General features: G+C 49.1%; 4 protein-coding genes across 4 annotated transcripts; 3 read left to right on the top strand and 1 right to left on the bottom strand.

Moving 5' to 3' along the window:
- Positions 1–1,773: 1,773 nt before the first annotated feature.
- GGS25DRAFT_349019 (uncharacterized protein) lies at positions 1,774–5,329 on the top strand. The gene is made up of 3 exons (XM_049258025.1): positions 1,774–2,766; positions 2,827–4,875; positions 5,035–5,329. Exons 1-2 carry the CDS (start codon positions 2,094–2,096, stop codon positions 4,830–4,832), a joined length of 2,679 nt encoding a protein of 892 aa, XP_049116158.1. The 5' UTR covers positions 1,774–2,093; the 3' UTR covers positions 4,833–4,875; positions 5,035–5,329.
- Positions 5,330–6,613: 1,284 nt separating this feature from the next.
- On the top strand, positions 6,614–9,095 carry GGS25DRAFT_497300 (amino acid transporter). Its single transcript, XM_049261610.1, has 2 exons — positions 6,614–8,304; positions 8,402–9,095. Exons 1-2 carry the CDS (start codon positions 6,961–6,963, stop codon positions 8,663–8,665), a joined length of 1,608 nt encoding a protein of 535 aa, XP_049116159.1. The 5' UTR covers positions 6,614–6,960; the 3' UTR covers positions 8,666–9,095.
- Positions 9,096–9,440: 345 nt separating this feature from the next.
- On the top strand, positions 9,441–12,507 carry GGS25DRAFT_497302 (uncharacterized protein). The gene is made up of 3 exons (XM_049261611.1): positions 9,441–10,586; positions 10,646–11,260; positions 11,315–12,507. Exons 1-3 carry the CDS (start codon positions 10,126–10,128, stop codon positions 12,045–12,047), a joined length of 1,809 nt encoding a protein of 602 aa, XP_049116160.1. The 5' UTR covers positions 9,441–10,125; the 3' UTR covers positions 12,048–12,507.
- Positions 12,508–13,698: 1,191 nt separating this feature from the next.
- On the bottom strand, positions 13,699–14,739 carry GGS25DRAFT_497305 (uncharacterized protein). Its single transcript, XM_049261612.1, has one exon. The coding sequence runs from the start codon at positions 14,327–14,329 to the stop codon at positions 14,066–14,068; it is 264 nt and encodes an 87-aa protein (XP_049116161.1). The 5' UTR covers positions 14,330–14,739; the 3' UTR covers positions 13,699–14,065.
- Positions 14,740–14,970: the final 231 nt, after the last annotated feature.

Consider the following 14,970-nt stretch of genomic DNA (forward strand, 5'->3'; position numbering starts at 1 on the left):
GGAACTTATATTGCCTTTCTTAGATTCCTGGGTCTCATCCTTAGCAATGGAACAGGTGGGCCATAGTGAGTAGGTAGTCCTTGGAAGGGGCATACATGTCTGTTAGTAGCTACACCTGTAAATAGAGAAAGATTTCATATAGCTATGACGCCGACCTATGGGCACATATCATAGGGTTTTCCGTGGGGTAACAAGATTGTATATATACCTCTCAGTCTGCCCTTCTAGTATTCTAGGCAGACAGTTTCTCTTAGTAAAGAAAGGCAGCGAAGAGTGATGTCTTTTCACACCCACAGACAAACACTTCATTAGCTATCTTATATCTTAACCTAGAAACTTCCAACATCTGTCACGAAGTGTGAGCAAGAAAAGACATCTATGTTTACTGAGTATTGTTCAAAAGCTAAAATCGAATATACAACTCAAAGGTTGCTGTGGTTCTTTGAACCGGCGTGAAACCTCATGGCTTCTAGAAATTTGACTGGTTCTTTCTCGTATAGGCTTTCGATGTAATTAGGTAACGATGGATATTTCTTGATGAAAGGGGATTGCCTAACGGAATGATAAAGGTAGTACCTACAGTAACCGCATTGTATTTAACAAGTAGAGCTGTCAGGAGCTGCCAGAAGCTCAGCAGAGAACAAAGACATCCCATGCCGCATCTGGACTTATCCATTTATTGTTCCTTGTGTAATAACTTTATTGCTTTCATACCATTCGATCCTGGTTCTAAGACAGAAGAGGCTAGATACTCGTTCTCAAGTCTATTATGTTCGGTGTTTTAGGTAGTGTTGATATACAGAGTACTATGTACATCGTAGGAACGTTAAAGCCTTCAATGTTGAGGTCGTTGTTAGGGACCGTTGATTACATAAGCACTTCAATTAAACACTGCATTTTAGGAAGGTGCCTACCAAACTACCAGGCACCAGGGTGCTAGATATGAGGTCACTGAAAAGGCTCAAGTTGCTACGCTAGGAAACAAAAAGTACTAGGTACGTAAACGCGGGGCAAAGTTGGGCAAGCCCAGCAGGGTCGTACTATGTATGTATGTAGGTGCGATTACCCAAGCTCCGCAAAGATCTGATCCGCAACCGCCGCCAGCCCCGCCAAACGGGTGCCATCTACGTACTACCAAAGTACATTATGTACCCTTACACACATAAATGTAGGTACCTTTAGCTGCCATGTCCACTATTGGGTACATCCATGGATAGCAACTAGTACCTGGTATTAGGTACCTAGTACCCTACCTAGTACTATGTATGTAGGTATTGTACATGCCTTGACAGAAAAACAGTAGAATCCAAAAAAAAAGAAAAAAAAATTAAAAATTCTCGGACTTTTCGTCCCCCGCCAAAAAGCTACTAGGAGCTGCCCCAAAACTTCCTCCACCACCATCCGCCATCGTCTATCCATCGATAACATCAACCCTCTTCTAAATTATCCTTGACTTGACCTACATACTGCCATCTATCTACCTACCTGCCTCAGTATTCTTGGGTACGGTTCAATCAACTTTTGCGACCTCAATCCTTCTTTAACAACCATCACTTTGGATTCTCTACAACTCCAGTTGTACGATCCATAAACAATCAATCCAATAACGCGCAACCTTTGCAATATTACTGTCTCCCGCTGTTGTCATATCCTGTCATATCATCCTTTTATTCCTGCTAATTGATTTGTACTCTGTGCCCTACAATCTCTACAATCTCTACATTCCCCACTGAAAGTTGGAGCGTGCAGCCTACAATAGTCCTAATTCTTTCTTCACCTTCACCTTCACTCACACCTACCACTCTCTCAAACCGAACTTGACCTCTTCAGATATATCTCTCTGTCCGTAAACCAGATTCAATCTCGGCCCTCTCAACGATACCACCCTCGAGCTCCGGATGAGTCGCAAGTTATTCCGGGTCTAGTCGCATGGTCACGGCCGAATGCCTAACTTTCTACACAAGCTAACGCGCACTCTCTATTCTTCATAATCCTTGTCTCTTCGCATGTTGGTGTAATTTCTTTGGACTATCTTGACATTATTGATCGCCTCCCCTGTTAAAGCTTAGAGAGAGAAAACGAGAGTCTACATTATGGCACCCCACAAGGGCCAGGGCAAGCCTGGAAAGGCCACTTCCGGTCATGCGAAAAAACCTCCTTCCACCACCGCACCACTTCTTCCTGCTGTGATTCCTGCCATTCCGCTTCCCATGATGGCCAAACACAACGCGAAATTCAACAAGAAGGCGCCTATCACCTCTCCTGTGAATGGTGCAAATGGTGCTTACACTACTAATGGTGCTCGGGGTGTTAACGGTTCCAACGGTTCCAACGGTGTCAATGGTGTCAACGGTTCCAACGGTTCTAACGGCGCCAACGGCGCCAACGGCGTCAACGGTGCTAGTCGTTTGCCGATCTCATCTCTCGAAGAAGCCCTCGCCGGAAATGTTCCTGTTCCCGACGGCGCAAAGGCTCCGCAGCCAACCAAGACTTCCAAGAAGGAGCTTAACGGCTCCAATGCGGAGAAGCCCGTACATGATACAACCGCTGCAGTAACCCACGAGCACCGCGATGATAATCCTAGTGGCCATCGCAATGGCAACGAGAATCTGACGAACTCCCATATTCCTACGCCATCGAATGGCTCAAACGGAACAAACGATATCACACAGCCGAAATTTGTTGCTCCTCCTACAGGAGATGTTGAAAATGGATCTGAGTCGGCCTCCGCATTCGCCATGGCGAATGGCACTACGCTTCAAAAAGGTATTCCGCATCTAGGTTCCTGGCCTAATTCATCTGAGCATAGACTCTTACAACTTATAGGTGCAGAAGATGGCTACTACCCCGGTGGTGGTGCAACTCAGCCTATCTCGCAGCCCCAGTCGGCTACCTCAACTACCTTCCCAAATGCCCAGTATCCTCCGATGCATCATTATCCGCACCCAACTCGACCACTGCAGACGCAGCTCTTTACCGACCAACACGGTCAACATGATCGGATTTCCACCCTCCGCGGCCCGCCCCTCCCATACAGTCATCCTCCCCACCCCGTTATGAATAACGGTAATGGTGTTGTCTTTGGTGGCTTCCCCGGCTCTCATACTCCTTCTCCAGCACCACCGTCCGGCTTATTCATGATGCCCCCACCGCCCCCGCCCCCGCCCATGCCCATCAATGGCGAGGCACAGATCCAGCGTGGACAGCCCAACGGTCACCCTCATGCGGCTCCTCATGCAGGCAGCAATGGTGTGCCAAGACCCATCAATACCGACTTTCGACCCAGCATAGCGTCTGTATCCGGTATCGATAGATTCGGACAAGTGCCGTCTACAGGACCTCAGGTCCCGATGGAGCCATTCTCACCCAGTGGCCGCTACGGTATCTCAACACCCCATAGCTTCCATGGCTCGCATGCCTCGGGTGAACCGAATGGCATCGATCCTAGCACCATGGCTCAATACAACGGCAACCCCTTTGGAGGTCACCTACCCCCACCACATCATATGCCACCCTTCATGCATCCTGGACTCATCCCACGACACCCTGGCATGGATGAGGCACTGTTTGAAGGCATGAAGTACTTCTCTGACCAATTCGATAGTGGTGAACTCACCGATTGTACCCTAGAGCTCGTTTCCTCCAAGGGCTTGCACCACCCAGTCAAGATCAGTGGCCATAAACTCATGCTCGCACGTAGTCCTGCGTTGAAGCATCACATAATGGCAGCTCGTGCTAATGATTCAGGCTCTCATACTATCAGCCTTGAGTCTGATGATCTCTACCTGCGATCTGATGCCTGGCGCAACGTTGTCAAACGACTGTATTTGGCTCCATTACTCAACCACAATATCTTGGCAGAAGAAACGACCTCTTTTCAATCGGCCGAATACAAGATAGACCGATTTATGTTCTGCTTGGGTTATGTCGCTGCGGGCCATCTCCTACACTTGCGTGATGTTATGATGCGCGGCTTGCAGGTCGCTAATGATCTTATAACGTGGGATACAGTGGAAGAGGCTCTAGGATTTGTGTTCGAAGGCACAACTCAGCGCCATGTCGACTACGATGATGAACAGAATGTTGATTTGGAGTTCGGATATGGCCCGGAGGCTAGAGTCCTCTTGCAAGGCGCCATGAACTTCCTTATCGGCGCATTTCCACCCAACTTTGAGCTTGATCCCTCGGTTGTCGACGCTCCCAACTTTGCGCGTATCCCACGTATCCCGCCTGTTACTGATACTGTAGATACACAACCCAGTATGGCGCCTTCCATTGCTAGAGGAACCAACGCACCCAGCAAGAAGCCCACCCGCCTATCGGCTATCAAGTTTGGCGACCTCCCTGCAGCGTTCCCTGAAGATGCCATCGCTACTCCGCGTAGTCCTGCCCAGTGCTCGCCAGCTCTGTCTCGAATTCTGCTGAACCTCCCATTCTACGAGCTTCGCGCTGTTCTGACATCTCAAAGCAATGGTGTCTCGGGTTGGTACACAGCTCACGAGCGGTACGATGCGGTTGCAGATGTTGTGGCTGAGAGAGAGGCAAGACGTCTACGCGCTGTTCAGGCCATCCGTATTGGAGCAGTTCCTGGATCTCACGAAATCCAACAACGGCTCTCAGCCCAACGACGCCATGCTATTGTTGAGCCATGGGATGTCTTGAACTGGCAGGAAGAAATCGCCCAACCAAGGGGTGCTGATGTTCCCCAGATCGTACGGAGATGGGTTCCTCAGTTCTCGGTATCGTCGGAGGAACCTCAGCGATCCAAGCCGCTATCCCAGACCCAGACGCAATCACAGCTATGCGATGTGCGTCGCGATTCCATGGTGTAGGTGACGCATTTGGGCTATGGTGTGACCGCTTCATGAATGAACGATAGTCTTGATTAGTATGGAGGAATGATGTTTTTTATGTTGCATGCTATGACGGCCCCCCCACCCTCGGCATTGTTCTTGAATTTCCATTTTAACTTGTTTTCCCCGTCGGCATTGCGTTTGGTGTTGGTGTGTTTACCACATTCCTCCCTTCATGAACCTCCATGGACATACTTGAATGGGTGTCGAAGAAACAGGATGTGATAGGTCTGGGCGGCTAGGCGGGTGGATGGCTAGACATACTAAGTCTTTCCTTTCCCGTGCAGCATATGCAGATACGTTACAGGTCATGGCCGATTGGCCTAATCGCAAATGTTTCTTGCGGATACAGTCAAGAAGAAGAAGGGGAGGAAGTAGAAGAAGGAATAGGAAAGAAAGAAAAAGTCGTTTTTAGACATTACAGGACCGAGGATGGAAAGGTCGGGCAGGGTGAGGGGTCATCATTTCACATAATACCCTATGTACCACGCAGGCAGATGTTATTGATGCATTGGCTGGTTTGTTTTTCTCGCATCATGAATGCAAGCCCCGGAGTTTGGAGGATTGCGGTTAGAATCGATGACTTTGTTAGGATCGGGCTGTAGGCGCTTGCAGTGTCTACCCTAGGTGTCTTGCAAGGTAGATATTGTGATTGGGTGGTAAACTTGAAGTGATGGGGTGCTCGGTCAGGTGTCAGGTGATCAGGTGGTCAGGCAGGTTAGTTACGGTTAAGATGTCTCGGGTTCCTGTATCATGGTTGAAGGTGGATTAAGGATAAAAAGGCGGATAGAGAAGGATTGTCTGTCGACGGTACTACGGCTGAGTCCGTCCATCTTGTCTCACGAGGGTCTTGAGATAGATAGTCCTTGAACCGATCAAAAGTGTTTTCATGATTAGATACTCTGTGTGATATACGCAACGTTGAAGTGTGTACATAATAGTCAGTTCATACCTACATAAGTAACCGTTAGGTATGAAACGACATTAATTATTATACCAAGAAAAGAAAGCCGTTAGACCGAAGTGTTTACAATAAAATGCCATGCATAGTTATAATTTATACGAGCCTAACTACATGTAACTAGTCACTGTTGTTAATACTTGTTATAGACAGGCCTATTATCAAATTGTATCAATTCTATTATGTACGGTGGACCGTCGGTGGTATATAAATGTGGTAATAGCTGGAGTACTAGGTATACTAGGTTACTACTGTACTAATGTGGGGGAGCTAGTGAAGCTTAGCTGGGATTATGACGTTACATTTTACGGGCGAAGGGGTTTGGGGCCAATGATGTTAGGCTTGCCAATGCGGGATGATGCAGCCCTGAAAGTCAAGCTTTTTCTATTTCTCTTTGTATTTCTTATTTCGATTGCCGACTGCCAGAGGCTCTAGGTAGAGGCTCTAGGTAGTTAGTTACCATTTAATCTTCTTATCATCCCCAGGGCATTCTAGGGTATTTAACGATCGAATCGTTCGATCAAAACATACCAGTTATTAACCTAGTAAACTACAATTACGTATCTAGATAATACTGAAGTAGTATTTGACCCGCATACAGATACCAAATGTAGTAAATCGCTGTTAAGGGGAGCTGCCGTAGTAGATACGGGACCCACTAGTTCGGTGAGCGAAGAGAGAATCATGTAATAGAATAACGGTATAGTTATGATAAGAAGCACTTAGTATAAGGGGATAAAGGGTTTCAACCTCATAGGGTTGTTGAATCTGTTAGTTTCTTTTTTTTAAAAAAAAGATAAATCTAACTACTACTGTTACTATTTTCAATTTTCGTTTTTCTCTTTTCCCTCTTCTCATTTCCTCTTTATCTTTCTTCTCAGTTACCTGAACTAGGTAATAGTTCGGTCATATCTTACACTGAACGTACTACATACCTACGTAAGGTAACTAGGTTTAGGCCGTTTTTGAGTCTGACACGCCACTTGCGTACCGACTCAACTTACTCAACTTACTCATTCTCTTCGTTGACCTGAGATCTACTTTGGATCTACTTCTTACGTGTAGTTTGTTATTGGAATATCAGCTCCGACTTACCTGATACACAAAACCAAGAAATAGATGGGGTCATAAGTAACATCGACCACAATGGACGACCACAAGCAACCACACGACAAAAGTGCCCGCCGCAATAGCATCATCGCGCAGGATGCCGCGATGCTAGCGCAGCTTGGCCACAAGCAAGAGCTTAAGCGCAATTTCTCTATGATATCCATGCTGGGCCTCGCCTTCGCCATCCTCAACACCTGGACTGCCCTCGCCGCCTCCATCACCCTTGCCTTGCCGTCCGGCGGCCCTAGCTCCGTCATATGGGGTCTCATGGTCGCGGGTATCTGCAATATGTGTCTAGCCGCCTCCCTGGCCGAGTTCCTCTCCGCGTACCCGACAGCCGGCGGGCAATACCACTGGGCCGCGATTGTCTCGTGGAAGAAATGGAGTCGGAGCATTAGCTACATTACGGGCTGGATCAACGTGAGCGGGTGGGTGGCACTGACAGCGACGGGAGGTCTACTGGGCAGCACGTTCATCATCAACATCATCTCCTTACTGCACCCGGACTACGAGATGGAAGCTTGGCACCAGTTCCTCATCTATATCGCATTCACGGTGATCGCGCTCTTCATCAACGCCTTCTCGACGCGCCTGCTGCCGCTCTTCACCAAGGCCGCGTTCTTCTGGAGCCTGGGCGGGTTCGTGGTGATCAGCATCACGGTGCTCGCGTGCGCGGCGCCCAACTACCAGAGCGGCGCGTTCGTGTACGGCAACTTCATCAACGAGGTGGGGTGGCCGGACGGCATGGCGTGGCTGCTGGGCCTGCTGCAGGGCGCGTTCGCACTCACGGGGTTCGACGCGGTGGCGCACATGATCGAGGAGATCCCGCACCCCGAGGTGCGCGGCCCGCGCATCATGCTGACGTGCATCGCGATCGGGATGGGCACGGGGTTCGTGTTCCTGTCGTGCATGCTTTTCTGCATCAGCGACATCGATGGCGTCATCGAGTCCAGCGCCGGCCCGCTGCTGCAGATCTTCATGGACGCCACGCAGAGCCCCGCCGGCAGCGTCTGCCTCCTCATGTTCCCGCTCATCTGCATGCTCTTCACCACCACCACGCTCATGACCACCAGCAGTCGCATGTCCTACGCGTTTGCGCGCGATCGCGGGTTGCCGTTCAGCCGCATCTTTGCGCAGGTGCACCCGAAGCTCGACGTGCCGCTCAATGCGCTGCTGTGGACCGCCGCGTGGGTCGTCGTGTTCGGGTGCATTTTCCTCGGGTCCTCGAGCACGTTCAACGCCATCACTTCGGCGTCCGTCGTTGCGCTCGGCGTTACGTACGCGATTCCGCCGTCGATTAACGTGCTCCGAGGACGGCGCATGTTGCCCGAGAATAGGCCCTTCAAGCTCACTGGGGCGTGGGGCTGGCTTTTGAATCTGGTATGCAAATGTTCCCTGCTGTGTCTCATATTTCACATCCCTCCCTCCCATTTATCCCCTATTTCCACAGAAAGATGACTAAAAGGGGTAAATACAGGTCGGCATTTTCTGGACCATCCTAACGACCGTGCTATTCGTCTTCCCGCCCGAACTGCCGGTCACGAGCGAAAACATGAACTACTGCGTCGTGGCCTTCGGCGTCATCCTGCTCATTGCCGTGGTGACATGGATATTCGATGGGCGCAAGAACTACAAGGGGCCGCATATCGATGTGGAAGGGCTGAAGAAGGAGGAGGTCGAGGGCGTAAAGGCGGCAAGCACGGAGAATGTGGACTTGTCGAATAAGGGCGTTGTGTCTTGAGAATGGATGAAAAGAATATGAAAATGGAAGTGAAATTCAGGGGGTAGATAAAAGCATAACAAGGTTAAAATGTGTATGTGTTATGTATTTACCTATTGCAATGCACGTGTATAAAGTCCGATCATCACATGCGCCCATAACTATCCACTACGCATAAACGTAGACTTGCGATGACGCGCCTCGCACTATATACTCGCACTGCCCTCATCCTTTCAAACCAGGCCCACGGGATAGACATGAAAAATGGAAGAATTCAATGTTTTTTTTGTTTTTTTTTGGTAAGACAAACTTGATCAACTTGATTTAGTAAAAAAGGGGATTCAAGGGGGATCTTAGGGGGACCAAGGACATTTTTGTTCAATGGCATGAGTTTCCATACAATAGAAGTGGAAATAGTTAGTTACTGTTACTGGATATGTAGGTACGTAGTTGGGTGGTTTTTATTAGTGGCATGTAGTTAAGTTAACTACGTAACTAAACTAGTAGTTATGTACGACTTGGACCTACATGTATGGATTAAAATAGCAAAAGAATGACGATGCTGATATTGAATCCGGGCCAATCAAATCCAACTTGACCAGTGGATTGTGTATGTCCCTGACAGGTTTAGCTGGCCAAAACCCCACACAATGGCTCACATGTTAGCTCAGCCGAGGCATTGTGGTTTGGTAACCGGATTGGGTACCCTAATCTTATGTAGTGGGCAATTGAGGTGGGACAAGAAGCATTGATTGAAGTGTGTAATAATTAATAGTTAATAGTTAGTTAGTTACTTGGTATGGTAACTTTGAACTTGTTATTAGTCTTGCTTTACTTTTATTCGGACGCGAACCATTTCCATTTTTAAACTATTAATTTCCCTTTTGTCCTTTCCCCCATCTTTCACCCCATCACCATCTCCATCTCCATCTCCATCTCCGTCTTGTCTCCATCTTCCCTATCTTCCTATCCTATCTTTGCCCTCTCCTCATCTTTATCCCCAGCATATTTAGGTATTCACCTTTATACCTACACACCTATCCCTACCCTTTTGGCACCCTTTTGGCACTCTACATGACGGATATAACCCTTTGAATAAACAATTTTGATTGGATATCACTTCTCAAATGTTTATTCTTCTTTTTCCATCATCATCCCCAAATTCTACATCTGTGAGGCTAGGCATTCTTGACCGACACCTACCAGAATCAAGGAGCACCAGACTACCGGGTGTGACGTCGTATTATTGCGGCTGAGTTGGCATTGAATTGACATGATTCAACAATTCATGCGATCAGCTGAACCCAATTCATCTCGCGTCATATATTCTATGTAAATAAGATCCAGAAAATAACACGATCGACCAATCCCATAAACTTGCATAGTTAATCGACTCCATCCAAAAACTCTGCGTTGGGCATCAATCCCCTCTCCATCCGATTCTAACAAAAAAAAAGATTTGCTTTTGAATAAAGGCAATCATGGCGTCTGAAGCCGGATCGTCCAAGTTTCCCACTCTCGCGCCGCTGGAGATTCCAAGGCAATCCGAAGTCATCTCACGTCCAAGAGCGAATTCAAAATCGAAGCCTAGATCCGCCGTTGATCCCGTCCTCCGCAATGCCCTACGATACACCATCTCCGCTCGCGAGTATGACACCCTCCACAGATACGTCCTTTCGCGATCGCGATTGTTGCGGAAAAGAATGCCAAGTGTAAGCACTATGGAGAAGTATATGGACGGCGGCAACACGAGAAAGGGATCCGCAACAGACCGAGATGAAGGAAAAGGCAAAGGGAAGGAGAAGGCGACGAATGGGGGTTCTAGCAGAGGAGATACCTACAATGCGCGCGCCATCAGAGATTCTCTACGCGTATTCATCGCGACTGGTCTAGGAATGAGAGCGTACGAGACTGTGTTGGCAAAGCTCAAAGCACAAAAAGAGTAAGCCAGTCGTAATGATTCAAAGAGTCAATTGTATTAAAATGCTAATAAATAAACAGCGCCTCCCCTGCAAAGAAGCAATCTTTTTTCCAGTCCTCTGGTCTACGCTTGTCACTCTCGCTATCTACGATCTTGCTATTATATCGCCTCCTGTTCCGCTTTCTAAGTCGGTTACGAACTCATTTGCTAGACGCTTCGGCAGCACCCTTTCGCAATCGCAACCCGAGAACATCCCAAACACTTACGTCCCCGCTTGCGCCAGCGGTCGGAGCCAGTATTGCGGGTCTGGCTCTAAGCATATTTCCCTCACAACAACTTCGTGTTACCGTAGCAATCGCAGCCATCTTCCGTGCGCTCGAATTCGGTTGGAATTTATGCGAGGATGAGGGCCTTATCTGGGGCTGGAAAGCCCGTGCTGGCGGACAAGGGCTGATCAAGCGAGATAGGCCCTGGTGGTGGGGAAGCTGGATGCTTCAACCCCTCGCCTTCGGGCAACTTTTGCACGCCACGGTATTCGACCGAGAGTGCTCTCCCATGGGTCTAGTCGACTTCATCTGGAAGAGCTCTTCCACGTATCTTCATAGCCCCCCAAGCAATCTACCCGATGGTGTTCAGTGGCCCAATGCTTGGGAGGTTGCTGGAAGCTTGGCTGAAATGGCCAAGCTGCATTGGCCGTATGTGATCATTCCTTGGTGTCATTTGCAGCGAGATGCTAACAAATCATTTAGGCCATTTGTCTCGCCGACATTGTTTCCCGATCAGCCGACTCTACCTTTGTCTCTAGCTGCGGTGGCGCCTCTAACTGCGCAGGCTCACCCTCTCATAGCCTCCCTAAGCTGCGCTGCCCTGCATCCGTCCGATCCTTCTTGTCTCCGGACTTACATCAGCTTTTGGGTTCGGTCATTCCCACGCATGGGTCGCTTCTTCCTCCTATTTTACTCGCTGCTCATGCTACCGAAGTATAAGCTATTATATAACTCGCCAATATACCTATTGAACCGACTTATGTCACAAGTGCTTCGTATGACGACGTTTGCGACGGGAGGTATTTCAACGGCATGGGCGAGCATCTGCTTTTTCCAGACGTGGCTACCACGGGCATTCTTACCAACCCAACGATTCTTCCTAGGCGGATTCCTGGCCGGCTTATGGGCTTGGTTTGAGCGAAAGAACGGTAGGAGCGTGTTCTTATATAGTGCACGAGCTAGCGTGGATTCGCTTTGGAAGGTTGGTGTTAAGCGGAGGTGGTGGCGCGCTATGAAGGGCGGTGACGTGTGGGTCTTTGTCTTAGCACTGGCCATCACGGGAGCGGTGTATGAGAGAGACGCAAAGGCCATCCGTGAAAGCCGGGTCCGGAAAGGACTCAGCTGGGTGCGTGGTGGTGGATTCAGAGACTGGGGTTTGGATGAGGAAGAAGATCTAGATACAGAAGAGGATGAGCGGGACGAGAAAGAGGACTAAGGTTGAGTCTTTTTGACTTGCAAATATTCCAAGCAAACAAGCCACCAGATAACTCCCTCGATGCGCAGAAAAACGGGTTGGTGGATGCATGGGAGGAGGAGGCTTGGAAATTTTTATGAGTGATGACGAAACGAGATTTATGACTATGGGACTCTGCATTCAACTATGCACACTATTAATACCATAGGTACCTTTGTAATCATAATAGCATGGCGCAGAGGTGTTTTGGGGGTATTTGAATAAGAAGAAGTTTAAGTTAGGTATGAGAGTTGTGAGAGTGTGACTGTTAAGTCGTCGAATGCCTATGTGGTGATGTACGTGATGATGTGTTTCTTGGACGTTGGAGGAGGAGTTTAAGGACGGTTACTGTTTTGACTGTTTGAGATTTTTGTTTACTTTGGATAGCTACCTCAAAAGCAGCTATATAGGTAGATAGATACATAAACCCGAGTTTCATGAATTGTCTGTGTCAATATATCATTGTTAATTCTGAATATGTACCATCACTTACACCTAGGCAGGTTAGGCACTTATACAGGAGTCCAGGCCGCCAAATCCACCACCGAGACTACACTTCTCTTATTCCCTAGGTATCTAGGTATAGGTGTAGAGGGATGGGTCTCCGTTGTCTTTGATGTTGGGTTTTCGACGCACTGAGCACTCTAGGCTCGTGGGTCGAAACTATTCCGGGGGTTCGGACTTGGTTGTTCCTGTCTACCTAGGTATGCATCCTCGTGCAAGAACCTCGCGCAACGAAGATGCTGTTTATTCTGCGTCTTCTACCCGCCTCGTGATACATCTTAGGGTACCTCAAGTTATGTAGATGTGCGTGAAAATACTTCAGGCCACAATGGTTATGGAAACTGGCAACGAAGAGCCTTTTCGACCCCGGACCGGTAATCGCGAGGGAGAAGGGTGAGGCCCTGGAGTAAAGTCGAACCCGGCTCGGTAATTACTAGGGAGGGGAGTATTTAAACCGAGTAGAAACGGAATAGCTGACCTATGGGGAAGTAATTTGGTTGTTGTTTTGTCCAGGTCGAGAGGTGTTACCCCTATTTATCAACTGATGCCCCAGCTACGACATCACAGGTATACGAAGCCACAAATCAGCGCTCTCAAAACCCAAATGCAGCCGACCTACCTAACCAAGGAGATTTCCTATAATTACCCCGTTTTACCGAACTTGCTGACGCCATGTTATCCGGGGCTGCGGGGCGTGATATTCGACAATGAGTTAGATACCTACACAGTACTGCCCCAGAAGAGAAGAAGCTGTTTCTTCTTCTTACTGTTAACCGGCCCGCTCAACGTGCTACATACCTATGCAGTAGAGCAACACCGATCTAAGTGAAGCTACCAAAATATCTTCCAAGTCTGCCCTGTAAGGAAATATGCAACTGGTTAACCTTAGTTGCTAGCTAGCCCTGGCTGACTCAGCGCGTGGTATTGCTCTACAAGCTGGGCTATCTTTAGGAGCAGGATGCTACGTTCCGGCCGATGTCTCTTCAGCCGCATTGTCACGTTGTTTTGGAGGAGATTGGGGATTGTCATGAGAGGTACCTCTAGGCACTGTCGGAAATTCCCAAGACCATGGAATGCTCGGATAATCCAGCCGGTATTGCCTACCTCCAGGGCTATGATATGAATTCTTACTAGTCCCTAGTACGTGTTTCCTTAGCACCTAAGCGATTATAGTAACTGAGTCAGTCACGGCAGATGCTACCTACTTATGTATCTGATATTTCGTTATCCACCTGCTATAGATCTAGATAATACTGCGTCGTCAAATAAGATGTTGAGCAGAACCCCTCTGATCCCACGTTGAAGTTACATCCCAGTGCCTAGTTTGCATCTAGCCCTAGTTGCGGATCTCTCACTCCTTCGCGAGGATCACATCTCATCGTGTGTGCGGGCTTGTTTGAACAACTCAGCCAAGTGAGTGTCTATTGCGCAGGTACTTCAAAGAGTACACTACCCGCGCGTCCTTCCCTGAACTATGCGTGTGGTCAAGCCAACCGTCAATTGAACTCCTCGGGCCAGAGCTTGTCATCATCTCTCAACATGATACTCCCGGCCGTCACCCTTCTCGTCGGACAGGCTCTTGCCCCACCGGGTACAAGCAGCAAACGATCACCGGGTTCGGCGGCTCGGCAACGGATGCCACCGTGACCGTCATCAACTCCCCCTCCCCGCCGACAAGCGCTCTCAGCTGCCGCGAGAACTGTTGACGCCAGCCAGAGGGAGAGCCGACTCCAGCCTGCTCCGGCATACCTACCTATCATCGCCGCCTCGGACCGTTCGGGCCCGCCGCCGGTCCAGACTCCACGCAGATCTGGGCGCACGACCACAACACGGACCAGCCTACCTATTAACCTACCAACCTACCTACCTACCTAACCTAGTAGCTAGCTATTACCCGCAGACCGTGCTGTGCTCGCCTCCGACCCCGCCGGCGAACTTTGTAATGGTAATTGTAACGGCCGGCACTGCTACGCCGAACCCCCTCGACTGGACCGTCCTTCCACACGTCGCGAGCCCGGATAAAGCGCTGTCAGTGCATGGCATGGCCGAGTGCTGGAGCTCCCCCTGGCATGGCACCAGTCTTCCAGACAGAAAGAAAAAGAAAAAAAAAAAAAAGAAAAAACACCCTCGGCTCCCTGATGTGGACGTGGACCGAGGCTGCCGACGGGACGTGAGGGCCGTATGTCGACGGCGGGTGCGCTGCCTGCCGGGGTTTGTTTGTTTGTTTGTTTATTTGTTTGTTTATTGGTGATGAGGAAGAGGGGGCGTACGAGTATACGGTTGATTATTATGTGTTGGCGCAGTTCTCGAGGTTTATACCGAGGGCCGGGGTGGTGGTGGTGGTGGAGGTGGAGAATACGTTTGGCAATGAGGTGTGGGTTACGGTGAATATGACGGGGGG

This window comes from Hypoxylon fragiforme, assembly GCF_022984875.1.
Source record: "Hypoxylon fragiforme strain CBS 206.31 chromosome Unknown GGS25scaffold_6, whole genome shotgun sequence".
Lineage (NCBI taxonomy): Eukaryota > Fungi > Ascomycota > Sordariomycetes > Xylariales > Hypoxylaceae > Hypoxylon > Hypoxylon fragiforme.